The 27,582-nt window shown below is 46.4% G+C and overlaps 1 protein-coding gene across 1 annotated transcript; it reads right to left on the bottom strand.

Moving 5' to 3' along the window:
• Positions 1-3,970: 3,970 nt before the first annotated feature.
• Positions 3,971-27,268, bottom strand: HSPH1 (heat shock protein family H (Hsp110) member 1). Its single transcript, XM_039862097.1, has 18 exons — positions 26,903-27,268; positions 24,423-24,480; positions 22,415-22,555; positions 21,631-21,753; positions 19,946-20,045; positions 18,648-18,781; positions 18,008-18,252; positions 17,175-17,403; positions 15,741-15,847; positions 15,379-15,512; positions 13,452-13,660; positions 11,853-11,984; positions 9,309-9,446; positions 8,388-8,513; positions 7,174-7,281; positions 6,971-7,090; positions 5,980-6,141; positions 3,971-4,853 (listed from the first exon to the last, which is right to left on the bottom strand). Exons 1-18 carry the CDS (start codon positions 27,007-27,009, stop codon positions 4,647-4,649), a joined length of 2,580 nt encoding a protein of 859 aa, XP_039718031.1. The 5' UTR covers positions 27,010-27,268; the 3' UTR covers positions 3,971-4,646.
• Positions 27,269-27,582: the final 314 nt, after the last annotated feature.

The following is a 27,582-nucleotide window of genomic DNA, read 5'->3' as shown; positions in this document are numbered from 1 at the left end:
TATTAGCCCGTGTAGGAAGCAATGCGCCTGTCGGGGATGTGATCTCTTCGAGCTCCAGTCCGGGGTCGGTCCCATGGGTCAGAGGTGGCCCCAGCCCTGCATGTCCTCCCCCAGCCACCACGGAAGGAACCAGGGCTGGCCACCTGGGGCTCCTGTTTCCATCTCCACCCTCCAGCCAAGGTCTCTGCACCACGTGCCTGTAGCTGCGGTAAGGGTGGGGGCTGATGTCCACTTCAGGCCAGGACGCTGGGGGACAGGTGGTTGGTCAGTCCTCAGCAGCACCTGAGCTCTGTAGGAGGCCTCGGCGTAGGGACAGGTGGGGTCCGCGGGGCAGAGGCGGCGACACCGGATGGACAGCAGGACGCTGCGTGGGTTCTCTCCGTTGCTGGTGCGGGGGTCTGAAGCAGGTGCCTGATTTCTAGGGTGTTTCCTCGGTCGGGCAAAAGGCACGGATTCAAGACGAAGCGGGTGGGATGCGGAGAACACCGGCTCCTTCGGCCCACAGGACACTCGGCCCCCAGCGCCAGCCCAGCCGTGGGACGCACGCAGGCGCTAGCCCTGGCCGTCCCTGCTCCCCGCTGACCGACCGCGGCCCTCCTGGCCCGCCACGTGGGAGGCCGAGCCTGGCGTTTCCTCAGATCTCGCGGCCACCGCCGTCAGCACCAGCAAAGGTAGCTGCATGGCCAGATCTGCCCTTCTGGCCTCGTCCCTCCGACCGCTCTGCAGCACAGTCCCCTCAGCTCCTGCTCTCACTGTCCCCTGCTCCTGCGACCGCCTCCCACGCTGCTTGTCCTCCCGGCTCTCCAGCCCGGTCCTTCTCTTTCCTCCAAGAGCCTTCTCTCTGGCCTGCTTCTTAAACATCAGCCTCTGAGGGGGTCCATCCTGAACCTCCTCTACTCATTCGACAAGCATTGGCTGAGCGCCGAACACAGCTGAGCCTCTGCCCCGCCCGCCCCACGAGAGGGGGCGACACTGGAGGTTGAGGAGGGTGCATTAACTCGGGGTGCGCTGCAGCACATGAGAGAGCAACCCACCCTCCACTGGGGTCCGTGCATGACCCGCTTGTTTGTCCACACCCATCTCCCTCCCCGTGGTTGCATTTCCTGGGTAATGTTAAGAACGGAATTTGAATCCTACAGAGTTCAACGAGGATGTGTTTGCACGCCTGGCTCCGTGCATGCTGATTTTTATCACTGCCGCCAAGGAGAGAACAGACATTGGAGTCAGTCGGATCTGTTCTGACTGACATCTGAACTTGGTCGGGCTGCTTTTCACCCCCTTTCCCACTTGTAAACGGGAGCCAGTGCCCTCCCCTGGGCTACTGTGAAAGCGAGAGCAAGCACGTGGCATACACAGGGTCGCCGGAAGGCCTTAAGCTATTGACTTCCTTCCCTGTGTATAATTTTGAAGTTCAAAGTCACTTTCCCTAGAGCAGGGATTCGAGGCGCAGGGGTCATTTCTGGTTGTCACAACCAAGCTTACTTAGTGGCATCTAGTGGGTAGAGGCCAGGTATGCTGTTAAACACACACAAGACAGCCCCTCTCAGTCCCCTTCCCTGCCCCCCAAATGCCAACAGAGCTGAGGCCGGGAAACCCTTGCCACAGAGGAATCTACATCAGAGACTCGGCCAAGGTCATGTCACCTAGATTTGGAGGAGGAAATTGAGATTCAGACAAGTTGGGTGATCTAAAAACCAGAATGCGGGGGGGAAGCACAGTTTGGATCCTTGAATGTGAAACCAAATCTTTTCCTACCCCAAAAAGTGCTTTCCACTACACCATGCTACCACCTGTCCTGAGGCAGGACAAAAATTAAGGAGCCCACACTACTCTACAGCCATCCCGAGAACACCACTGACAGTGACCGGAAAAGCTAATTACCCTAGAGCTTTCAAACACGTCACATGTACTCACGTTATTTATAAACCACTTGCAAATGGACTGGTCGTCTTTTGGAAGTACCCAAGGCTAGCAAAGGTTAGGTCCCTACGAGAAAGACGTGGCCCCTCTACCACAGCCAGCAGCCCAGGACAGACTGGTCCATCATCCTGCTCACACCTCTTCACACCTGGAGAAAGGAAAGCTCTCTCTCCCCACAAACGACAAGAATGACGGGAGTGCTTTGTGTTGATTACGGACGGTGAGTCCTGGGCAAGATAAGACATCTGGATATCAATGGACAAGAGGTAAATTATCTCAAAAAAAGATCTTGAATGCTGCTGAATGTGTCACTGCCGTCAGAAGATAAGGTTTATCCTTTGGCCTTTCAGAAAGTAACTCGAGAGCATGTTTTTTAGAGGCTCGCGACACTGCTTTTTGATGAGGAATCAAGGACAATGAGTCGAGGAAGCTCCGTGGACTTTGCCCAGGAAAGTTAATCATTGCTCAGACAGAACCCGCATCCATGATGAACTAGACTCCAAGTTCAATTCCATTCGATGAGAACAGGACCTTTTCAGTATTGTCACAAAGTGACAGTTTATGTGAAAATTAAATATAAAATGCAGTCCTGTTAAATATAGCATTTATCCAAATTGGTCCATACTTACATATCACAGTTGAGTATGTCAATATTAACATGTCTCCTAAAACAGTGTGACGTTTTCTACCCCGATCCAAAACGGTAAGCCTGAGGTCCATGAACTGTAGCCACCTTTAGAAACACTATGTCTTTACAGAAAAGTGATAATACCGGAAATTTTTAGTCTTTAATAAAAGACAAACTGGTTTAGGCTGGAATGATATGGGTGCCCATTATCATCAGGTACTATTTTGGGGTAGGAGAAAAAAATTCTTTTCATATTCATATTTTTTTAATCTTTTTATGAGCTTCTCAATTACACTCAGAAACCTATCTTCACCCCTCAGCAGGTACGTGAGCCCACTGAGCATATATGTTGTGTGCATCAGCGTGAGAAAAACCGTGACAGATCACACACAAAAAATCAAGACTTCTAAATGATAAAACTGTTAAATTACAGTGGGAAAATGTTTGAATACTGACAAATCGTTAAAATCCTTAATAAGAACATTTTACATAAAATCGACACTCAACACTGCAGATGAGAATGAATGGTATTCATGGAACACCCAACAGGCAAACAAATGTAAAACGCTGGCGTACGCACTGGACAGACAGATGGAGACGAGGTCCCTACTGCAGAATGGCCAGTCGGAGCGCTCGAGTGCCCAGGTCTGTCCCCAACTCTGATACTTCCGTGTGATTTTATAAATTTCTTGACCCCATGGGTAGTTTTAAGTATTAAACTATGTGAAACACCTGATATGTAGTAGCTAATCAGTAGGCATAACAGGCTGGCAACAGTTAAAAGGTGAAATCGCCCTGGAGAGGCCAGGCCAGGTCGGCCTCCATCAGAGGGGCACAAACTTGCACCTTAGTGGGTGGCACATCCACCAAGGTCTGCAGGTCTGCGCGTCTCCTCGCCCCACCAACATCTTTCAAAAAAAGCCATCGTAAAAAAAAGATTCACCGTGCTTAGAATAGCAAAAACTTGAGAAACACCTAATGCACCAATACTGGAATTGGTTAAAAATATTTTACCGTATGTCTTTAACTTACTGGACCTCTGCACAGCAGTGAAGTTGTAACACCCGATTATATTTACTTACTGCCCAGGTGTAGTTTTAAAAAGCAGCTTACACAACAATAACGTGATAGCCACAATGACACACACACCTTCTGTCATTAGCTGGAAATAGCATGAAAGATATACAAGAGTTATTAACACTTTTTTCTGGATGGTGGGTTATAAATTATATTCAACTTTATATTCAAAACTTCCTAACTGTAATAAACACTTGCTACTTCTCTAACTCGTTTTCATGCACGAAAGAGCAGATATAAAGAGTAACAAAAAAGGACATCAGTTTCACAGTGACTTCACTTCTGCTGCAATAGTTTTTATGCCAACTCTTCCCCATTCCCATTCTTAAGTCAGTGACAAAACCGTTTAGAAACGACACCATGAGATGAACTTTATTTTAAAGCTCATAAAAGGCTTCACAATACCGGTTACAAACAGAATCCACATCTCTTCCATTTTACACCTTCACGTGACAAATGCACTGTATAGCGAGATATGTTTTAAAGTGTTTGTTCTGCATGCTGCTAACACATTTCACTAGCGTCTGCATTACTCGGCAAAATTTTAATATCAAAGGAAAGAGTCATTCTACTGGACAGAATCTTAGAAAGCCCTTAGGAAATCAGACGGTCTCGTTTATAAACATCCACACACATGCCGGAATGGAGAGCGAAATGCAAGAAAACTACCTTGGCAGGAGCGAACGCTAAAGGGAAACCCACAGCCCTCGAGCAAGCAGTACAGTTGTTTTGGTTTCTCCAAAAGACAAAAGTCAATTTCATCCTCAGTGATGCAAATGGTAACACTGCACAGAAGCTTAGTATGAATTCACAATTCCACAGGAATCTGAAAGTTACCAAGGCAATTTTCCCTTTTAGGATCATAAAGACTACAGACAAGCTTTTTTTTTTTTCATATATAATACACAAAGTTTCTAAACATTCTTAAAAAAGAAAATATAAATAGTCTCGGTGTGTTATGAAGAGTCACATACTATGGCAAAAACATGTCAGGTGAAGGGCAAAGCCCGTCGCAGGTCACCTAGTCCAAGTCCATGCTGACGGAGCTCTTCTCATTGGGGTAACACTCGCCGTTCTGCTGTGGAGGGTCAGCACCCACGTTTTTGCCTTGATCTAGGTTGTCTTCCTTTTTGTCAGTATTTGGGCCATTTGGAGTTCTTTCCAGTTTGGGTGATTCGATTTTCGGTTTGGGTTGTGTTACGACAGGTTCACAAGTGTTGTTCAACTCCTAAGACAGAGAAACGAATCTAGTGACCACACCAACTCAGACCCAGCCAGGTCGCTTCCAACCCCTCCCCGCACACCTGAACCACACCTTCCACTCCAACTACACGTCTCTCAAAGAATTCCACTGACTCGCTGCACGTGCTCACAACTACAGCGTGAAGCCTGATCGAAAAGAAGGGAACACTGTGACGTGTCAGGGACTTGCTCAGTCCGCACATTTAAACCTCGCACCAACATTAAAACGTAGGAACTATAATCCCCATCTATGGAAGAGGAAATGGTTCAGGGATGAAGGAACAACCTCAAGGTCAGAAAATCTAGCGAGCAAAGAGCTGGAATCATTACAACCCACTGGCTTCAAAGGCTTGTCTCCTTAACCTTCACCGTGCCTGTATATTCTTGATTTTCTCTCCAACTTCCTTCAAGCCTCACGTAGTCAGCAAGGCCTTCCTGATGAAACACTGACCTGGGTTCTCTCCACTGTCCCCAATTCCCTAAACCCAGGGGTCCCTAATCCCCAGGTGTGGACCAGTACCCGTGGCCTGTTAGGAACAGAGCCACACAGCAGGAGGCGAGCGGTGGATGAGCCAGTGAAGCTTCATCTGTATCTGCAGCCGCTCGCCAGCGCCAGCATCACAGCCTCAGCTCTGCCTCAGGTCATCAGGCATCAGATTCCCGTAGGAGCACCGGTCCCTGGTGCCAAGAAGGTTGGGGACCACTGCCCTAACCCATCTGGCTATTTCTACCACCAACGCGAACCCCATCTTATGTACTGCCACACATGCTAACTGCCAAGTCTTCCTCACAAGGGCAGATGGCTTCCGCCAGGACAGGACTTTCTTAGGACACTGAAATTTAGCCCCTGGAACAATGGCTCGGCACATGGCAGGTAGGGGTTCAACACACACATCTGCTGAATGAATGAAATGAAATGGAAAGTTAACCGGGACTTCTAAGGTCTTCTATAACCCATGACGTCGATAATAACCCAAGAAATCTAGTCTCCGTCAGGATGAGATGAAAAATCTATAGGAAAAATGGCCACGTTTAAGGTTCAAATGATTGCACTTCGCGTCCCTGAGAAAGCACAGCAGTAAGCTGACAGCAACACTCACAGCAACACTCACCTTTATTTTTGCTTTAATCTCCTGAGCACGCACAACTGGGTCCTGATCGAGACTCTTTCTAGCTTGAGCGTTCATGACGTTATTCATCCACTCCATCGCTTCATTCACGGACTTCTCGACCTTTTTCATTTCAGACTCATCAATATGGTTATATTTCTCATCCTTAATGGAAAAGGCATGGTCATTCAGAGAACTGAGCACTCAACAGTAACTACTACTATGACCAAATTTCCCATGAACTTCAAATCTACCTCAGGTCTCAAACGCTAATTTCTCACTTAAGAACATCTATTCATCTTAAAGGTTACTCAACTTAATTTATTAAAACCTAGAGTAACTTGGGGCTTCTAGGCAAGATGGTGGAGCTAGCCTCCTCACATGACCACATCACAATTACAACTACAGAGCCACCCCCAATGAGAACCACTTGAAGTCTACTCAACAGAAGTCCTGCAACTGTAAACACACAGAAGAGGCCACCCTGAGACTGGTAGGAGGGACGGAGACGTGGAAGGGGCTGGTCCCACACCTGCATGTGGGGGTCGAGAACTGGGAGGGATGTCTCAGCTGTGGAGGTCCCCACCTCCCGAAGAGCAAGGGGTCCTGGCCCCACAGCAGACATCCCGGCCCAGGCTTCCAGCACCAGAAAGATGAGTCCCCATAACTGTGGCTGTGAAATCCAGTAGGGATGGTGGCTGAGTGAGATGGAAAGTGGCTAGAGTCCCAGGTGTCCTGTTAAAGGACCCGTTATAAAAACAGTTCCAGGGAAGAGGGTCAGTAACATCGTAGTAACTCCATGTGGTATCAGGTGGCTCCTAGGCTTATTAAGGTGGTCGCTTCGCGAGGTACAGAACTATCCAGCCACTATGCTGTACACCCAGAACTAATGTGCTATTGTATGTCAACTGAAACTGAAAAATAAAATATTACCTAAAAAAAATTAGAGAACCAATAAAACCTAGAACGACACCCTCGCGATGCACAGACTTACGCTGTCTCTGAAGTCAGCTGCTATCTTGGCGTAGTGCTGCAGCCTCTGTCCTAGTTCTTCGAACGCTTTTGGCCGCTCCTCAGCTTCTTGAAAACGAACTTTAATCGGAGTGCCAATTTTCTAAAACAAAATACAACAGATTGGTAGCTGTCGCAATCGTAGGCTGAAGCACAGGCACCGCTTCCCAGGGGCAGAGGGCCTACCATCAGCTCCTCCAGCTTGTCCACATACGCCTGCTTGGCCTGGTCCTCCCCCTCCTCGTAGAGCCAGTCCTCAGTCTGTGTGAGCAGCCTCAAGAAGTTCTGATGGTCCTGTATGAGAAACGGGGGAAGCAGCACTTCAGAGTCACCGTCAGAAGCATCAACCACTGAGTGGCTGACCTTATTTCCAGAAGGTGCTGGATGAACTGAGCTCCCCTCGGAAATGCTCAACAAACACGACACGTGACTGTCAGCCTCGCTCGTGTCTCACAAGGGGGGCCTTTTACACACTTGAGACTCTTGGTTGACAGCTGACTTAAAATACTAGATCTTAGAAGCCCGATTTCAGACCATCTGCACTGCGGGGTGGGTGTGGAAGAGCGACGACCCTCCTCCTCTCCAGAACGATTAGGTCTCAGGGACTTCCTATTTGTTCCCTCAACTTCCAAATACTGAACAGGAAACGAGACGAGTCGACAACTCAGTTCGTGAGCACAGGAAAACGCATCCCTGCACAACTCACGTGAAGTGTGCGTTCCTACTCCAACCTCAGGCCCAGCCTGGTTTGGGTCAGCCCCTCCTCGGAGCCCCAACCACAGCAACCCCAAGAAACGTCCCAGCAGAGCCAAGAACTGAAATACACTACAAAGTAGTCCACGGATCTTAGGACGAAAATAGGCTCCACATTTAAATTCTCTTAACTTCAGAATGAGTCTCTCAACCACCCCAGATTTCTAACTGATTTTTCCCAAGTCCCATCTTTCCCAGCTGAGGTTGGAAGTTTAGAGAAGGGCCAAGGGGGTTAACGGCACCTGGTAGACTTTGGGACGACTGGGTGAACCAGTCTCATGGGATAAAACAGTGACAGAGAACCACCAAGGGGCCAGAATCATAAAAAGATTGAGGACGCTGAAATCGAGGATTTTTTACTTACTTATTTTTCTGGCCCCCCTAACGGTGAACGTCGGACTGAACAAATGTTTGATAGGCTCTTCGTTCTGGATGGTAAAACTAAGAGGTCACTGGGGTAAACTAGGACGGAACACAGTGACACAGCACTGGCGAGCCTCTGGCTCCAACTCTCTGTTGATACAATTTCTATTCCTAGTTGTTCGGTTTCCAAAAAGCTTGCTACAAAATCTGGTAGCGGTTCGTTATGTCCAGTCGGACGTTACGACACTTTCCAGATCGCCTGCACGGAGCGGAGCTCCACTGACCTGCTCACCCACGAACTTCTCGTACGGCCCACACAGCTTGTCCCGGAACTCGTACACGCACTCCTCCACCGCATTCTTGGCGTCGTTTCTCTCCTTCTCCAGCTTATCCTGCATTATCATCTTACCCTGCCAAAACACAGGAAATGTCAACCACGCTCTGATGTTAACGAAATCAAGTTACACCCCCCAAAAATTACTGTTAATAGTTCTAATTTGTACCTCATAGAACTCTTCCAACAAACCTTATGGAATTATTCATTTTCTAAATACAAATAAGCTGTGGGTATTTTAAACAGTATATAAAAAATTATACAGCTTTCGCATTTCAGATTTAAAACTAAGGAAAGAAATCTACGGCTTTTATACAATTTTGTTCACTTTTATACACTCAGATGGTTGTTTGACATTGAGATTGATATTAGCCAATGGGCAATGGCCAGACAGCTTTGTCACCACATTTTGAAATCAAGGATAAATTACTTAAGAGTCCACTTATATTTATTGTTAAACTTCTAAACAACGCTCCCACCTGAGTACAGGAAGCAATCTCAATGACGTCACACACTCTGGACTACAGAGAAGCACAGTGCATTTCTCGGAAGCACTCCGAGTGGCCGCAAGTACCAACTGCACTGTGCTCCATGCCAGGACATGCTGGCACCCAACTGTTTCTCAAGAAACTGGGCCTGGGACTCTATGCCGAGCGGAATGGTACAGACCTCTTTAATAAGGATGCAAAAACATAAAACTCTATAAAACAATTAAAAAACCTGTTGGCTTTGACTTCACCCTACCCCTAAGACTGTATAAAGATTGGGATACGGAGAAGAATTTATAGCCTTTTATCTACTAGAAACGCAGGCAACAGGGCCGAACCAAACATTCCAGAACAAAAACATTTAATATAACCCCAGCTCTTGCCTCTGTCTCGATGTACATATTGAGCAGGTCTCTACCCAGCTGCCAGACCAAGTTGGCTTCGACAGGAAGCTCCACGTTCACCACCTTTATTTTGGGTTTTTTAGCTTCTGGAGGCTGGTCAACTTTCTTTTCGTTTGCCTTGGGAAGGAAGGTTAAAAGAAAAGAAGTTCTTAATCCTTGAAAAACAAAAAAAAATACACTACCATATTTGCTGGTAACATAGACAAAAATAATATCTATGAAGTTAGAAGAGTAATAAGATCACCTGATTCCCACCTGCCCATTTTCAATCAGGCCTGCAATACCACTTAGGCATGCCACAGTCTCCTTTGAGAATTCACCAGGGTATTTTTCTCTTTTCACATTAAACTTAAATTTAATCTCCCCTGCTAAAGCCTTGCTTCATAGATCTTTATGTCCCTAACCCCTTTAAGCAATGTCTGAGACTCTGAAGAGTCAAAAATACTAAATTGCCACATCTTTATAATTTAGAATCTGACAGTCGGTTACTGAAGACAGACGAACCCATGCTAGATGTGTCAGGTCCATCGCTATCTGTGACAAATGCGCAGGTCCCTCTAGCCCAGCAGTACACCTGCCTTCGTTACAATCGGCATCACACTGACGAGTGCCTTTTACACTTTCCTACTGAATTTAGAGATTGCACACACGTTTCTGCGTGTATACATTCTTATTCCCACTGTCTGCCTTTGAGTCATAGCAATTCTCATAAGCAACTCCCCAAGGTCAAGAGAGATAAAAATCTCAAAACAGCAAATGGGATGATGCAGAGAATGCTAATAGTTTACTGTACGTTTTTCAAAAATGTCACTACAGGGATAAAGAAGTAAGCATCTCCTATGGCCTTCAGTTTTCCAGCCTTTTCTATGACTTTCCATTTCTGCAAGTTCTTACTCACACAAGCAACAGAAAAAGTGTAGGAAATAGATTAAAAAAAAACAGGGTGGGGGCGTTACATGGACCCTGGTTGGCTGAGATACTAAAACAGGAAAAGGCCACCCCATGGGTCCCGGCATCATGCCACTGGGTGATTTTGGGGAGCGAAAGGATTTTAAATTCTAGGCACTTCATAGAAGAAACAGACTTGAAAGGGGGTCAACAGCTTGCCTAAAGCCACAAAGACGGAGCGGGAACGGGAACTGGAACTTGCTCCCCAGACTTCCGCCTCAGTGGTCCCTACGTCCCATGTCTACAAAGCGCTATAAGCTGCATCACTAGCACTGGCCCCGTCTGTAAGCCTGCTGTCCCTGACGTCCTCCCTCTGGTGCAAGGAGAACCCTTCAATGCCCTGTGCACTCTGGGGGCACGGACCGTAAGAAAGACAAGTGGATCAGACACCTTCACGCAGCAAAACACAGGGGAGCAACAGCTACGTGGAAAACAAACGAATGACGGTCCATGCCCGGCAGTTAGGTCAGGACGAGACTGTCTGGCAGCATTGCCTTGTACCAACTATTGACAAAATCAACACGTCACAAGCTGGCGCTCGATGTGGCATGCTCCAAGGCTGTGCGAGAACGTTCCACAGGGCCTGACACTGGTGCTCCCACCTCCAGTTAAGAGGGCAAGACCCTAACAACGGCACATTCCCAACGGGCCCGAGACCATCTGCTCACATCGGTTAGTGCCAGAGGCCCAGCGAGCGGCGGCCATGCTGAAGCCCAGGAGCCGAGACGGCGGTGAAGGCGCCGCTGGCCCATGCCAGGCCCTGCAGCCATCAGGACCCCCGGCATCAACCAGGGCATGGGGACACCACAAATGGGAGACTGCTACCCAGTGGAAACCGTGTTTTGACCCCAGTTGAACTATTCCTAAGTCATCTGAGGGTGAAGAACTCGGCCCTCAGAACGCGGGACACCGAGTGCCGTTGGCAGGTCGCCAGCTTACGTGCAGCTGGCACGGAGGAGGCTCTGCGCAGCACAGCGATGGGGAAACGGATCCCATCCCACCTCCCAGCTCCGTCCCACCACGCGTTTCAAGGTCTGATCAGAAACCAGCGTTTGTAAAAGGACACGACTATTTAATTTAGCTTCTGACCAGTACTGCAGAAGCAGGCCACAGGCATGAGTACTTCGAAATGCAATCTGGTTATTTCCAGATCAACCTCGTTAACTTATTCAAACTTGACAAGTGGCTTGAGGAGATGACAATTCCCAAGGCTCCTACAGCCTATTTGGGTGGCGCCTGAGCGCGTGGCAGGCTCTGGCAGGTGTGCATGCTGCTCTCTACACCGACAGGTGCCTCCGGAACAGAGGAGACGACCGACGCTGAGCTTCTGTCCCTTGCTGCCCGGAGTGGCAGCTAATGAAGGGGTGCCTTCAGGTCTAAAGCAAGATATCAATCCCCTTAGCTGAGCTCAAGTCCCTGCCACCGGTTTTAGTGGAAACAGAAAATTAACAAAAAAAAATCCTACAAAGAATAAAATAACTTGGTGCTTGCTCTTCAAACTGCAGATTTAATAATATCATCAACGACCACATGTTGCAACACTGTCCAATGGAATGAACTAGAAGAATCACTCACTTTGTCAGCATCTGGGGTTTTGTTTTCTTCTGAGGTAAGTTCAGGTGAAGGGGGAGACTGTGAGGTCTGCTGACCATCAGTTTGTACCTGGGGCTGTGTTCCAGCTTCACTGCTGTCTTGCTGGATACTTTTCTGAAATGAAAGCCCAGGCACAAAGGATGTAGAAAGTAGGTGTACTTGGAAAATGTAAAGGTTACAGGGCACCAGAGACAGTAAGCTCAATTTCTGAAATCTTAACAGGTAGGAGAAAATACATTGGAAAAAGCAAAATGAACACAAAATATTTGAAAATGACTTAGAAATTTTAAACCTTTAAAAACTGGTTTGTGTGACAGCAGTTGACGTAGTTAAATAGCAAGCAGTAGACATTTTGACTGTTGTGATGACACTTAAGAGACTTCCACCGAGCTTTGTGCAGACGATCACTCTCAAAACCAAAGGCGATGGGCCCGCGACTCTGGGCGTGTCCCAGAAACAAGCTTTCACAGCCTGACCGCAGGAGCCAACCCTGCATCCGGACACCTCTCCACTGACGGCCAACCTGCAGTTAGTTCTTCAGGGGACAGCATGACAGCTCAGACACGCAAGACCCGCTAGTTACCCACAGAAGACCTTGGCGTAAGGTGTCTGTGCTGTGTGGTAACAGCCTCGACCCTTTTGCCAGCCCTGAAGGCGCTCGTGTTTTTCTGTCAGAGCTCAGAGATGCTCAGACACTCAAGTGTTCGGAAGCCAGGCCCTCCTGACACACATCCAGAGGCACTAGAGACTGACACGACAGGCATCAGGATAATGGTATCCGTAGCCGAATGAGGAAATACATGGCACTAGTCACTCAGCTCACTAGACTGGACTTTCTCTAGGTGAGACAAACGCTGAGGCTCAGGATAACTTTCCTTCCGTGTTCTAGAAATGACGAGGCCTCTGACCACGGAACGGCACGTGTCCCCACACCGTGAATGAAACTCTATACTGCCTGCCTCTCGATTTGTGACTTCTGATCGTTATCCAGAAGTAAACGATAATGGCAGATTTTTTTCAGTCGCTTAAAGTTCTCCTGCCGACCCTGTAAAAGCAGCACTTGTACGAAAGGGAGTCTACGCTAAGAACACAAAGAGGAACCTCCATCACCCACGAAGAGGCGTGTCCCCCTTCCTCCCACATAACCACACGCAAGCAAGTTCTGAAATACCAAAGCCAATCTTTGCCCTAAACTTAAAAAAAAAAAAAAACAGCTTTAGTATCACGTACACATTTCACTAGTTTTTTACAGTTTTTTTTCTTTTCCTCTTAAATCATTGGTCAATGTTTGACTTCTCCATATGTGATCTATATCTTAAAAAAATACTCAAAGAAACTCTACCTACTCCAACTGAACTGTCATGTGCCTGAAAGTTCATATTAAGCTACGCACACTTTAATCACAATTCACTGCAGTCCAGGCTGTATGTTACCATCATAGAGCAGCTGCTGTTATCATGACCCAACATTCTTAATCAAAATTAATGGCTAAAATCTATTTTAACCAATCCCTACCCTTCTCTTACATCTTAGAATTAAGTCAACTGTGTATTTGCACTTAAAAGCTCGCCGCAGACCTACCTCAGAGTCTGGGTTTTCTGGGGGTCTCTGGCTCTGACCCTCCACGTCCGCTTCCACGGAAGGCAGCTCGCTGTCCTCGGTGGGGACCTTCTCCACCATCGACGCCGTCGAGATGGTGAAGATGCCATGGCTGTTGACGCGCACTTTTACTTTCACTCTGGATTTTTCTCCATCCTTCTGTGCGGAAACATTCTGAACTACGAAGCGGCCTAAATGAAAACTCGACAAGTTAAGAGCTGAATCTACATCTCTGTAAATACAAAGGTTAAGATAAACAGCTTAGAAGGGCCGTTATTCCAGTCTCCCCATTTTCTCTACCAACTGTCATGTGCACCATTATCTCTCAAAACAGACTCAGATGTCCCTGGGACACTTATGATATCTGGGATTTGTGACACCTCCGTTATCTAACACTCATGACGCGACACTGCGTGAGACACTGGTGACCAGCAGTCACTTCCCCCCCTCGCCCGCTTCTCCAGACGGGTGAGCACAACTAGACGTGAAAATTCGCTAGCAAGTGAAAGGCAGATGACATCGGGACGGGCTGCATCTTAACCCTGCAGGGTCTTTCCAGAAATATGTTTTTTCCTGATTGAATAAAGTTTCCTGTATTTTCAATAGAAGTGAACTGGAACCTCGAAGTCCGAAATTGTTAGGCAGAAGAGGGCAGTTCTGGAGCATTCTGAGTAGGAATGACTCTGATCCAGATGATCTGGGCTCAAACCCTGGCTGTGTGACCCGCTGCCCACGCCTTGCCCTCGCCTCTGCGGACTGAGGGGCACGTGCTCACGAGGCACGTGTCATCACAGTGATTCTGCGGAACCAGGCGCTGTGTTAGCCATCGCCGACAGCGCTGTGACTCTAGAGCCCACCGAACCACACGAGCCCCAGGACTGCGCGTGGAAAGTACCGTGTGGGACCGAACGGCCGTGCGTTTCAGGCGCTGTCTACACAACCACACGGAAATGGACGGGTCTGCCCGCCAGCACAGCGAAAGGTGCTGGAGCTGCTGATCACTGATCGGGTCGTAGCCCAGGAAAGGAAACAGCATTTACTGTGGGGTACCCTGGAAGGCCCGCACGAGAGATTTAAGTGTGTTTTGTGCAGAAGAGCTTCGATTTATCCTCTGCACGGTGGGGAAATAACGCAGAACCCAACCTGCCAACGTGTCAGCCTACAGTCAACAATTTCTCAAACTAATTTATTCCCAATACATTGGTAAAAACTACTGAGAAAAAAAAACAAAAAAAACACCTCTGTGCCAGAATATTTTTAGTCATGAGCAGTAAGAAAAACACAACTGGCCAGAGCCAGGTCAGACCTCTTCCTTCCAACAACCTAGTTATGCAAAGCCATGGGCAGCAGTGAGTCCCGGAGAGACCCGGTAGCATCGACCCACTTCATTCGGCCCAGGAGACATAGCCGCTCAGGGAGATGCCCGGAGCATTTGCAGACTTCCAGTCACTGCAACATCGTTACAGCATGTGGAAACTGTGGCCAGCCTCTCAAAGAAAAATATACCAAAAAGAGATGCACTTTTAAAATGCAAAGGTACACTTCAAAAGTAGCTTCAATGGTCTGAGCCAGATTTCAAATGGGAAGTAATGGTCTGTAAGTAACATTTCTCTTAGAGAAAAGGTCAAAGTTAAAAGTAAGTGGTTAGGCTTTACATGCAGACGACACCAGAGGAGGAAAAGCACCGAAGGCTTTAAACACAGATGCTTAGAAGAAAGAGCGCACTGCCAAGTCGTTTCACCTCTGCAGGCCAGGCCACTCAACACGCGAGATTTCACATCACCATTATTCTAAATCAAAAATGGCGTCACACGGAGTTACGTCCGCTCAACATTGCTAATATGTTTAGCTTGCACATTGAGTAAACAAAATCTTTAAAAAAGTAAACACACATGACTAATTGCTTTACCTATTTTCGCTTCTGGATATGGGACGCTTTGAGGGTCAGAATAGAAGGCCTCCAGCTCGAAAGGGCCGCTTCTCAGGAAGGTGAGGACTTTGGAGAAGGGTGCAGCGTGGTTTCGACTGAACACTTCATGAACACTGGAGGAAGCAAAGGCAGTCAGCGCTCACCATGCTTCACCAACAAAAGACGCCTCCAAAACCTACAGCCGGTCTACCCCACTGCGCGCAGCACCAAGCGAGAGAACTACTTTCACGGGGTTGGTTGCTAGAGGGTCCCGGTAGATGAACCAAACTACTGTAGACGCCATTCATGAATTTTTCGTTATGTTAACATACGTTACCTGAAGGTTCTTCTCTGCTACTTACCCTTCGGTATCTTCCGAATCGTGGCTCCAGACCAGCGATATTGGAAAAGGAACTGCATCCGTGATGGAAAACTCTCGAACTTTAAATGCTGGGGACAGGATTGCACACTTCAAGAAAGGAAAGAAGAAAGGACTATCATCAGCACATAAATAATTTCTCATCTCTGAACAGAAAACTCAATTCAAATGGAATAGATAAGTTTAAATTCAAATTCAAAACTGCTTGCAGAATACACTGTCCTAAGCATAAATGATTTCTCATCTAAATACTGGGCCAATCACTAGCTATAATGACAAATGATACAATCAATCTTTGGATAGCAACTGCTAATGTATAGTAAGTCTCATAAGGGCTGAAGAAATGACACTGGTCTTTCTAGACGTGACCTGCTGACAGTGATTTCAAGTACAACCTGCATTACTTTTGAAAGTGAACATATCCACAAAAGGCTCTGTCCATATCGCCTGTCAAATGTCTAGGAAACTGAAAATGGGTAAAACCCAGAATGTTCTAACTTGCAAGTAATTTTATAAAAGATGGAAGCAATGGTAAATTCAAATTTGAGGTGAACAACACACAACAGACAGGTGCATTTACACTAGCGACATAAAAATGACCAAAGCCATGACCGAACTAAAGTCCATTACCCTCCGTTCACCATGCAGCCTCCAAGAGGCCAAGGCCACACTTCTAAAGAAACTATAATCTTCCATTTCTGGGAATTACTCCGTTATTGAGGAAAAAGCAAAGACCCCACGATGGGTCATGATGACACAACAGATAACCAGTTAATATTCAGTGTCTACTCATCCTGCCTTTCACAAGTTTTAAAGGGCTGCCTGTCTACACACCATTGTCCACAGAATCTCTTGCTTTGTATTTAAAAACTGTGCTAACCAGATTAAAATTCAAGCATGTTAACTTGAAACTTTAGTTAAAACTACTAAATTTGACTATGACATCCTAAATACAAACTAATGTCAATTTTTTTTTAATCATTAACATCTAGATTTGGCATTTCTGCTTTGCCAAACTTCGTGCCTCTGAGCTGCCTTCTTACTTGGTAAAGTTAAAATCAACATGCCGAACCCTGCAGACTCCCCCATCCCTCACCCCAGTCCTTATGTCCAGTCCTGACAGGGACAGACCACATTCCAAGTCCTGCAGGCGTCATAACAACTGTCGCCACCACGCGGCTAATCCATGCATCGAGCGGGTTCCTGTGAGCCCGCCCCCAGTCTGAGAGGCCCCAGCCCTGCAGTGCTTTTAGTCTGAAATTTCCCGGGTCTTCTACATTTGAGGACCCTCCTCTCTCCACAACCTCCTGGGTTTATGTAGAGGTGATGCCCCTGTGCTCTGCCTGCCACTACAATGAAACGAGGAGAAATAGTTTGGGGCCTGAGCCCCGAGAAAAGGAAGGGCTGAGGGCAGTACCTGCAGTGCGCACCCTCTGGCCACTGCTTCATCTGCATTCAGTGTCGTGCTAACATCTTTTCCAAAGAATTTGGCAATTTTTTCTTTCACGGCTGGAATTCGTGTAGCGCCTCCAATGATCTCGACAGCACTCACGTCTTCTGCTTTGAGCTGAGTCTGTTCCATCAGCCAACGAAGGGGGGCGTCGATCTTTTGCAGGAGTTCAGCACAGAGCTCTTCAAACTGCGCCCTTGGCAAGTAAGGTGGACACTTTATAAATCTTTAGAAAAGCTACCTACAGGCCAACACTGTGTCCTATTGTTTTTAAACAAACCAACTCCATGAATTTCATTTTTTTCCCCTCAGATACCCTAGATTCTACACAGGCTACGTTTAACTGTAATCTATTACTTTTCTTAAAAAATAGACGAAAGAGGTACAGAAAGGAGATAGAGAAAAAATTAGTTCTCCTGGTATCACTAAAAAGATCACTTTTATATTAAGATCACCATTTTACTCATAAACACTTTATGTGATCCAATTCTCCACCCTGGATATTTTTTTCCATTCCCTTCAAAATATTTGTGTACTATTCCATGAACCCAGTACTCAATTACTGGCCCAGGAATACTAGAAATTGGGGAATACCAGAGCCTTCGTCACAAGGGCGCTTAGCGAAGCTCCAAAATCCTGCCTGGCACAGGGGGCCCCCGTTCTCATGATGCCGAAGGTCTTCTGGCATGCACAACCCTGAAATGCGGGCCAAGTTGCACGCCCCATGGCTGCATCCGACCCCTGGGCTCTGATGCAGCAAGACGCGCTTTCCACTCGACCTGGCAGAGTTCAAGACGCACCTGCTCATCTTTCCCGAAACATCCTTGTCGTTCATGAAGCACTCGATGTTGAGGGGCAGGTCTGTGCTGTTGGAGCTCATCAGCTTCTTCAGCTTCTCGCACTCCTGGTACAGGCGTAGCAGTGCTCGGATTTTGGATTTTGCATCCAACTTGTACTTAGTTTTAAATTCTGCACAAAAATGGTCCACTAACTTTTCGTCAAAGTTTTTTCCTCCTAAGAAAGGATCAAAAGCTGTTCCCAGTACCTAATTTAGTTAAAACAACAAATAATTGGTTACTTTTGAGTCATATTTTTAACTAAAATCTTAACTATTACTACTCAAGAACAACTGAAGACTAATAGGCTCAAGACTTCTATTTAGATTATAATATGAAATCCAAATCAGTGAGAAGAAATGTGACTACAAGTTCCAAACAAAAAACTAAATTTCTACGGTATTTTTGATTTTTAATAATTATGTGGAAGATGATCTTAAAAACATCTCCCTCCCCTCAGCATGACTACTAGACGCAGCTTTATGAAGTTGTCCTGGGGGCGGTTCCTTGTTCTTCACCAAGACCACAGTCGAGAACCTTGGCAGCTTAATGACAAATTAACACAGTTTATGTTTGATCCCTTAGCTCCAACTTATGACTTTACCTTCAATTTCCCCTTGTTAAAGGCACAGGCAGACACTTGAAAGGCGGAGTGTCCCATATCAACGAAAACCACTACCCGCGGTTTCTCGTCTAGGCCTGGGAGATCCTGCTTATAAATTCCATAATTCAAAGCAACTACAAAAAAAATAAAATAAGCATGTTTCAATTCTTTGGTTCACATTTTCTTAGGAATTTCATTGTTACCGATATAATCATGCATGCAACTTGACTGTCCTTCAAACAAAGCTGAACACATTCCCTTTATACTGACTTTGTACTCATTTTCTTGGCATTGATTACCTCTTCCCTTTCTGGTTTTAGGACAATCCTCTACCATTTTTCAATACATAGAGACACGTGAAGAAGGTGACGTACATGGCGCAAATACGACGACATGTAACCACAAGCAACATCGGACTCATTACACAATACTTACATTTAACCACAACCTGCCAGGAGACTGTGCATCCGAAAAGTTAGGAATTTAATGCACAACCACAGCAACTGCAGTTCCTACCAATTACTTTTAGATCTGAGGCAAATAACTAATCTTCCTGAAAGAGTCTGTGTTACCTTCTTCAGAACTCTGAAGCCACTATATTTCTAAGCATGTATACCGAAGAAAATACCTTTATCAAAACTTTAGTTAAAACTTAAAGAAAAAAAATCTATTAGAAGTATACTGGAAAAAAAAGTCTTATTTGCTTTGCCTGAGCACACTAAATTAGAACAGACTTTCTGTTCACCTGTAATCATATAAAAACCAATAAACGCTCTAGGTGACAGCAGTGACCACTCGGCTCACCACCATGTCCATACCAAATCCAGTGCCTGGCAAATGGTACAGCTGAAGTCAATACTTGACAGAGACGGATGACCAAGGCCTAACTACACATATTTGAGAGATATATGAGGACAAAAATGTTTAACTAAAATCAGTAACTGCCGTCAAGGTAGTTGTGAAACCCAGAATCATAAGGTATTAGGAAAACTTCCTTAACTATAAAAACAATATAAGAAAATAAAAAACTAAGTTCTACACGCTTAATTCAAACGCTTACAGAGTATGTATAAATTCTCTAATGAAAACAGGTTCATAAATCTGAAAAAGTACCAATTTTTCATGAAACATAAGCCATCTAAAAAAGCTGGAATTTTTGCTTTCGAGCTAACACGGTTTTTGGTTTTTAATGAACTATTTCTAACCCACACGAAAAGATGTTTAGGAATAGTACCTGGCATGGCATGTCTTAACTCTAGTTTTGATAATCCACCCACTTCACAAAAATAGTTCCTTACCGGCTGTCATGTCATTCATAAGTCTTAAGCAGTTAAGGCCAACAATTTGTGCAGCATCTAACACAGACCGCCTCTCTGCATCGGTGAAGAAAGAGGGGACCTGCAACAAGGAAGCAAAGACTTTAACTTATCTGGAACACAAAAACATATAAATTTCCCATAACCACTTGTAACGAATTCCTAACAGTCCAATTAAATATGTGCCCTGCCAAGTCATACAACAGAACTAGATCTTTAGTAAGTTCCTTAACTTTCAGAACAGTAACTACTTTTGAAAAGATTGCCCTAAGATCACAGTATCAAAATCTTATTATAATAAAATTTTAATCTGAAATAAAATTTACTCAGGAGTATTCGTTAAGACATAGTGGCAGTTACTTAAATCTAATAGAAAGCTCTAAATTAATGTGGATGAAATATCATTTGCAAATTAGCCTTAAATTTCAATTGACATTTAGAAATTAAATGCTGTCAACGTTTAATGTTAAATGTAATTAGTTACAGGTAGAGTATATACGGGACTTAAGGATACTACAAAGCTCATTCTCGCATATGCCCTGCCTTTTAATTTTGCTCTTCATGGAGTTCAAGCGCTGAGAGATGAAGGGGTACCTTCTAATTCAGCAAACCTGTTAAGATGACGAAAACATTGTCCTGGCAAAGCCTGCTGATTTTCCTAAGAGGAAGAAGAGCGAAACAGCTCAAGGGAGGAGCTTCTTACGATGCTGACAGACTGGGGCTTCCAGCTAATTAATTCCTTTGGTCGCTTTCCAGGACAGCACTTTAACCAGGATGCTCTGAGCATACACCCAGGAACCACCAGGCTGGAAGGTCCCTAACAGTGCAGTGGCTTTCACATTCTGCCCTAAGTATTTGTAGATGCTTCAGGAGAGGGGCAAGAGCAAAGGTGGGTCTCTGCTTACTTTTCAAATCAGAACACTGCTTTCATCAGGTTAAAGGAAAAAAAAAAGGAAAGACCACTGATTCATAACTTAACTCTTTAGTTGTACCAGAGCTTAATATACACTTTCCCCTAGCAACAAGCAGCCATCCTTTCAGCAGATCACCTTGCTCTTCCCAGGGCAGGAGGGGGACCGTCACCCCTTGGCCCGTTCTTGCACATCCCGGGACACGCTGCCGTAAAGGCTCTCCCTGGTCGGGGCGGGCCACCCTCCCCAGGCTGTAACGCAGAGATCAGGGTGTCGGGAGTCCATCCCAGACAGTCCTGGGGCTCAGCAGACCGAGAAGTGACCCTAGTCACTTGGGATAGCAGACTTCACAACTACCTTTTCGGCGTCCAAATAAAAGATGGTTTTCCTCCATTCCACACATTCCCTGATAACCTGACAACTGTCCACTGAAGGCAGTGGGCTGGCTGGCCCGTGCCGAAAACCTACGTTTTGTTACTACCGGTGGGTTACATTTTACAACTTCTAATGCAACCTGCATTTTCAAAAAGCCCGAGAGGAGATTCTGACTTGCATCTCCCTCCAGTCAAGAGCTTCACAACTTCTGGCTAAAAAAAGCACCCGAACCTGCTCCGAAAGGCTCCTCATACCACGTGACAACGGTCCATAGAATTTATACCTCTAGCGACAAAACAGCCTTCACACATTGGATGCTAAAGAGTAACATAAAGCAGGCAAATTAAAAGAAAATGCTCTGCCTTGCTGAATTCTACTTACTGAAATGACACAATCCGTTACTGGTTTCTTGAGGTTGTTTTCAGCAGTTTCCTTTAACTTAGTCAACAGCATGGCTGTTATCTGCTCCACACTAAACAGGTGTTCTTCGTCCAAGTACATCACCTACGGTGAGGGAAAAATGTGTGTGAAACACAGCGGTACTTAAAACTACATGCAAACGCTAACTTCCAAGCATTATTACATATTCTCTTCCAGAAAATCTTTGTTATAACTGTTTAGAGAAGAAGGTAGAACGGGGAAAGGGAGGCCAAGAGAAAACGGAAGAACTTTTCCCTAGCGATGAAGAGGAGGAGAAATTGCTGGGGCAGGTTCCCCGACCTGAAGCATAGTCACACATCATAGAAGGTAGTAAATTTCCAGGCTAACTAAAGAGATGAATCACTGGGATAAATATTATTTCGTGTGGATCACACAACAGGAATGTCTCTGCTAGTTTAAAAAAAGACTTCTGGTTGTATTACAGGACTGCTCTCCAAACAACTGTCACCGGGCAGCACGGGAACAGCCTTTTGTTTGAGATGACAATACGATTCACATCTCCTTAACCACCACTAAGTAAATCTAAACTTTTCCAATTGCCGACAAGTTACAAGGAATACTAACTTATAGTAGTATATGCCATTCAAACACTTTTCAGTTTAAAAATATAGCTACAGTTAAAGAAGCTAAATGGTGAAAACAGGAATGAAGAAAAGCTAAGTTTCATTTCCTACAGACAATTTCATTTCCCATTAAGGAATCTAAGCTTGCTCCATTACGCTACCTTTATTCCAACTCCTCCATTTTTCATCGGAACCAAATCATAACTCAAGTTTTCCTTCTCCTTTTGAATGAACGGGTCACTGAATGCTCGGCCATGAAATCTCTTGAAGTTAGACACGGTGTTGTTTGCATGAGTGACTTGCTGCAAAAGAAATCAGAGATCCGAAATGATTTTCTAATTTCCACACCTATCAGTGCTTTACAGCCCATACAAAACCACTTGCACACATCAAACCTCGGAGAAATAAGCAACCTTCCCGGGAGCCCTGATTTCCCCATCAGTGAGGCACTTTATTCTTTCCCCTTTCCCTACAGAAATCCCAGAATGTAGGCGGTGAGCAGGAACAAGAGGCGATACTGTTATCAGACTTGAAAAGATTTCAAAGGCTGCAAGGTAAGCTCGAAGACAGTGAAACCATCACGAAAGAACTGCATCACTTACCTTTCATTCCTTTTTCTCCACTAAACTTGTAAGTTTTGTACCCATTAAATGAAACAAATAAGTGATCTAAAAACACTACTGTCAAATTACATTTTTTAAAGAAGTTAATTGCTAAAGCCTAAAAAACTGTTAAGTGGTCACGATGAACCTGACCACAAATACACTGATTGCTACCTTTCTTACCAATAGCAGGAATGCTAATTATACCAAAAAGCAGAAGAGACAAGGATAATTCAAACATTTCAAAATGACTCAATACTTTCAACTGCATGTATCTATTTTTGATGATTAAGCTCTGAACTAAAAAGCCCCACTTGATAGCATAATTTCACTCAAACACGTCAGCAGTGAGAATCTTATTTAAAATACAGAAACTATTAAAATAAAAGATTGAAAACAAAGACTTCTAAAGTTATGAGTTTTAAAATAACAGGTCACCATTTACTTTTTTCTCTGACCTACTTCTTTTAAAGAGAAGAATACAGCTTAGCAGTACCGTTTTCAAATAGTATGGAATTTAAGCGTGTTTGCAAACTAAAATTCCTTGTGATTCTAAAACTGAGATGAAGACTGTCTAGCAATCTACGGGCTAGAGTTATCCTCACCTGAGCGTCCTCACATAACCACGAAAACGCAACGGAATCAAAGGCCTGGGATGCCAACATTGCAAACAGCCACATCCAGGGAGGCGGACTGCACTAAAGTGTCTCTCTCCTTGAGTCTGTCATTTTGAGTGCGCATACCTAGTTCTTTTCTCTTTTTTTGTCTTGTATCTCTTCCAGCTAGCCATAATACAATACTCCACGCTTTAGTTTCCTTTTTTTAGCAATGCTATTTCCTCTACTTAAAAGCATTTTTGCAGTCTTTTTATTTAAAAAGCATCTCAAAAGAGACTTTCTATTTTTTCCCCCCTCAACCCCAAGGGTTCAACAGAACTATAATATGAGCCCTAAACGGGAGCTACGTACATAAACGTTCTGGTCACATTAAGTAGTAACAGGTGAAATTCATTTCAATAGCTTATTTAGCCTATATCTAAAATACTATCATTTCAGCATGTACTCAATATGAAATATTGATGAGATACTTTATTTCATTTAAATGTTCAAAACCTCATGTATATTTCACACTTCACATTTCAATTCAGAGGAGGCATGTTTCTCAAGTGCTCAACAGCCACAGGTAGCTAACGGCTACCACACAGACACTAGACAAAAAGTTCTCCTCGCTCTGCTTTAGTTAAGTAACCTGAAAACGTTTATAAACACAGAACTTCTAGAAGGAATCTTTAACTCTTAAATGAGTGCCATGCAAAAAGTCACATAAATTAGAAGATGGTGAAGTCACTAAAAATTAAGGTTGGCAGATTAGAAAGTTAAAGTAGATCTGCAATAAAACAAGAAGAACAGAAGGAAAAAGCCATCTAAAAGGCTAAAAAATACCTGCATCACATAACCAAAACTAAAAAATAGATGGACTTAGTATTTCACACTCCTGTATGTCCTTGAAATTTTACTTTTAAAACTTCCTCCTAAAAAATTGACCAGAATTCTCCTAAAGAACATACCTGATTTTTGGCTGCAACTCCAATTGTTCTGTTTTTTGATCCAAATGATATGACTGACCTAGAAGATATACAAAACACGTTCCAAGAAAAGTTAAAAAGCATAAACGCAGACATTGTTAACTGACAAGAGAAAAAAAATCTAATATAAATCTCCTACTCACAGTGTGGGGCGGGGAGGGCCAAGTGCAGCAGAGTTCTGGAGTCTAAAGCTTTGGTCAAATACTCAGAGGGAGTCACTTAACTGCTACTCTGAGAATCCGATGGGGCGGGGGGAAGTCCTACCCTCTCCCCCAAGTCTGCTCACAGCTCAGGGGACATTTTCCGATATCTCGAGTACCAGTATAATTCTCCAGGTCCCCAATTATTTGGAAGTGAGCATTAACTCTGAAAATGCTTTTAATATATCATTAACCTGGCCCTAGACACATGATTAACAAAAGGTAGGGTGTGACCCTACCCAGTCACCAACTCCACAAATCTAAACACCGCCGGCCTTCCTCCTGCTGTCCTGGTATACCGTCTGCCTTTTCAGGATCCAAAGTTTTTCCATCAACCCACACGAGTGGGCCTAAGCTGTGCTCCTGGGGTTTAAACGCAGGAATGAGGAAGACTGCACTTCAGACAGCCAAGGAAGAATGATGCAGAGGAAAACCAGAGCAGAACTGAGTATGCCCGCTGAGGGAAAGGCGTGAACACTGGCAATGAGTCAGCTCGTAGAGCCCCACAGTGACTCTGGGGACTCGTAACCGCGAGACAGCCCTGCGGCAATGCAAGGCAGCACGAGAGGGAGGAGAGGTGGACTGGGTCTTAGACTGGGGGGCAGGCAGCAGCGTGGTGAAGGAGATGAACAGAACGGGAAGGTACTGCAGGCACTAAGAGCCAGGCTGAGTCAGGTTTCAGTTTGCTCTAACACAGACGCCCTAGACCCAGATTGTCTGGGCAAGTGTGGGGCGGCGTCCCAAAAGCCAGAGAGGTAACATGTGAGCAAACGCCGGGCCTTTAGGGTCCCTCCCCAGAGTATTGCCGGGGCCCAGAGTAACTGTGCGCTTGCAGAAACAATCTACTCACTTCCCGAGGAGAGAACCAAATTAATCTATCACACAGAAATTAACAGTAGCCAGTGCAACTGCGGTGACCCTTGTTTCATCCGAAACACCACAGGGCACTCTAGCCCAGCCCCGGTTTGCAGTTTTCAGAGGCAGGCCAGGCCGCCTCCAGGTCACCGCAGCCACCCACGTCTCCTACCCTCTGAAGATCGGCTTTTCTTTCTTTTATTGGATCAAAAGGAACAAAGATGTAAAGTGCACCCTGGCACCGAAGCCTGAGACACCATCTCCTTTCCCACTTTATTCCAATTACAGAACCCTTTGCAGGGCTGGAAGCAGGCTGCAGATCCACAGTAGGCAGAGTGCTCAGGGAATAAAATGAGTCTTCCCAATGCTCCTAGTGCTGCCAAACGTTTGCTTATTTTCTGATTTTTCCACTCACTTTCATAACGTTCATTTTCACTCAAATAGTCATTTTTTTGACACAAGCCCAGTCGTTTTACTTTCGGGCTCAAATGTTTCATTCTATGCTCTTTATCTTGGGATTCCGGCATTTAAAAATAAACACCTACGTTAATTTCCCTGAGAAGTCATCAGCTGTTTTCACCCAAGCACATGCACGTATGTTTGCATACATTACCCTCGGAAAACAATCCCGCCGAAAAGGCTGCTTTTTACAACGTTACCCTTTGCCCACCCACCCGCGGTCGAACACAACATGATTCAGTTACAACACCCACTCCCTCGAAGAGGTCTGGCACATAAGTCGGCAATTTTTATTTTCTCTCCTCTAAATAAACTGCGCAAAATAAATTTTAAAAAAAATTAGAACGCGGTCTAGAGTTCCTTTTAAATGCAAAAAGGACGTTTCCACCTTCCACAGCGAGCCCGGGAACTGAGCCCCAGGAGAACAGGTTAAGAAGAGGCAGAGCCATCTGCCCACGGAGCGACTCTGGTCGCTAACAACAGTCCGCCTGCGCGCTGGACGAGCGGCGGCAGCCAGGCTCTAGAAGCTTCCAGTTCATTTCGAGATTCACAATGCGGAAGAAAAGGCTCGGCACCCAGGCTCTGCGGTGAGCGAAGACACGCTCGGAAGGCGGGGGACCGGCTGGGGGCGGCGGGTGGGGAACGGGGGCGGCCTCGGAAGGCGCTGGCGGCCGCCTGCCCCGTACAGCTCCAAGTCGTGGGCGCGGCCCCAGCCCGGCGCCCAGCGACGACCCCGGGCGACTCGGCTCGCGGAACTCGCGTGGCGCCGTGGACCCCGGGGACACCTCTCTGCAGGTCGCGGGCACCGTCCTGCGCGGCCAGCAGCCGTGCCCCCGACCCCCGGAGGCGCCCCGAGCCCCGGAGGTGCGCGAAGCCCCCCACGCCGCCCACTGCCCCGGGGTCCCGCCGAGCCCGCCCCCGCCCAGCGCCCCTGCCGGGTCCACTTACGGAGTGCACCGGTCGCTGAACTCGTTGGCGATGGTCTCGATGCCCCCGGCCCGGGCCACCGCGATGTAGCAGCTCTGCGAGCCCACGTCCAGCCCCACCACCGACATGGCCGGTTCTCGGTCCGCTGCTTCCCGTCCTGGCCGCGCGCGGCTCCCGCGGGGTCCGGCCGCTCCTGTCTGTCACTCGGCCGCCCCGGCTGCCCGGGGACCGCGGCGGCTTGCAGAGGAAGCGACCCGGAGCAGCCGCTGCGCAGCTCCGCCGAGTGCCTGGATGCGCTCCCGCCCGGCGCCCGGCTACCGACCCAAAATGGGAGGTCCCAACTCCTCAGCCTTATGTATCGCACTGATCAGAACTTTCCAGAATCTGCGGCATTTACTCACCGGCGCCTCCGCCGGCCCCTCCACGTGCCACTTCCGCTTCCTTCTTCTCGAGCTTTCTCTGCCCAATGCGGGCCGTGTCCCCGAGGGGACATCCGCCGTTGCCATGGCGACAGGAGCGCCGCTCCGGCGCTATTGGCCCCGCCGGCCGTGCCGCCCGCCCACGCCCCGCCCGCCCCAGCCCCGGGCTCTCCGCTGTCCTAGCCCAACGAGCAATGAAGAATGACTGGGAAATTCGTCATGCTCTCGTGGGTGGTGCTGTCCGACCCCGACACTCTAACGAGACCGAGCGGGCGGCCAGAG

Source organism: Pteropus medius, unplaced genomic scaffold, assembly GCF_902729225.1.
Source record: "Pteropus medius unplaced genomic scaffold, Ma_sr-lr_union100, whole genome shotgun sequence".
NCBI lineage: Eukaryota > Metazoa > Chordata > Mammalia > Chiroptera > Pteropodidae > Pteropus > Pteropus medius.
Note: the sequence above shows the minus strand (reverse complement) of the source record. Positions and strands in the feature narration are given on the sequence as shown.

Excerpts from the sequence above, each read along its gene's own strand:
- HSPH1 (XM_039862097.1), bottom strand. The coding sequence starts at position 27,009 with ATGTCGGTGGTGGGGCTGGACGTGGGCTCGCAGAGCTGCTACATCGCG. Across the intron at positions 21,754-22,414 it reads ATGGAGGAGTTGGAATAAAG|GTGATGTACTTGGACGAAGA; the intron begins GTAGCGTAATGG and ends CCCTCACCGTAG. Across the intron at positions 11,985-13,451 it reads CAGAAAACCCAGACTCTGAG|AAAAGTATCCAGCAAGACAG; the intron begins GTAGGTCTGCGG and ends CTTTCATTTCAG.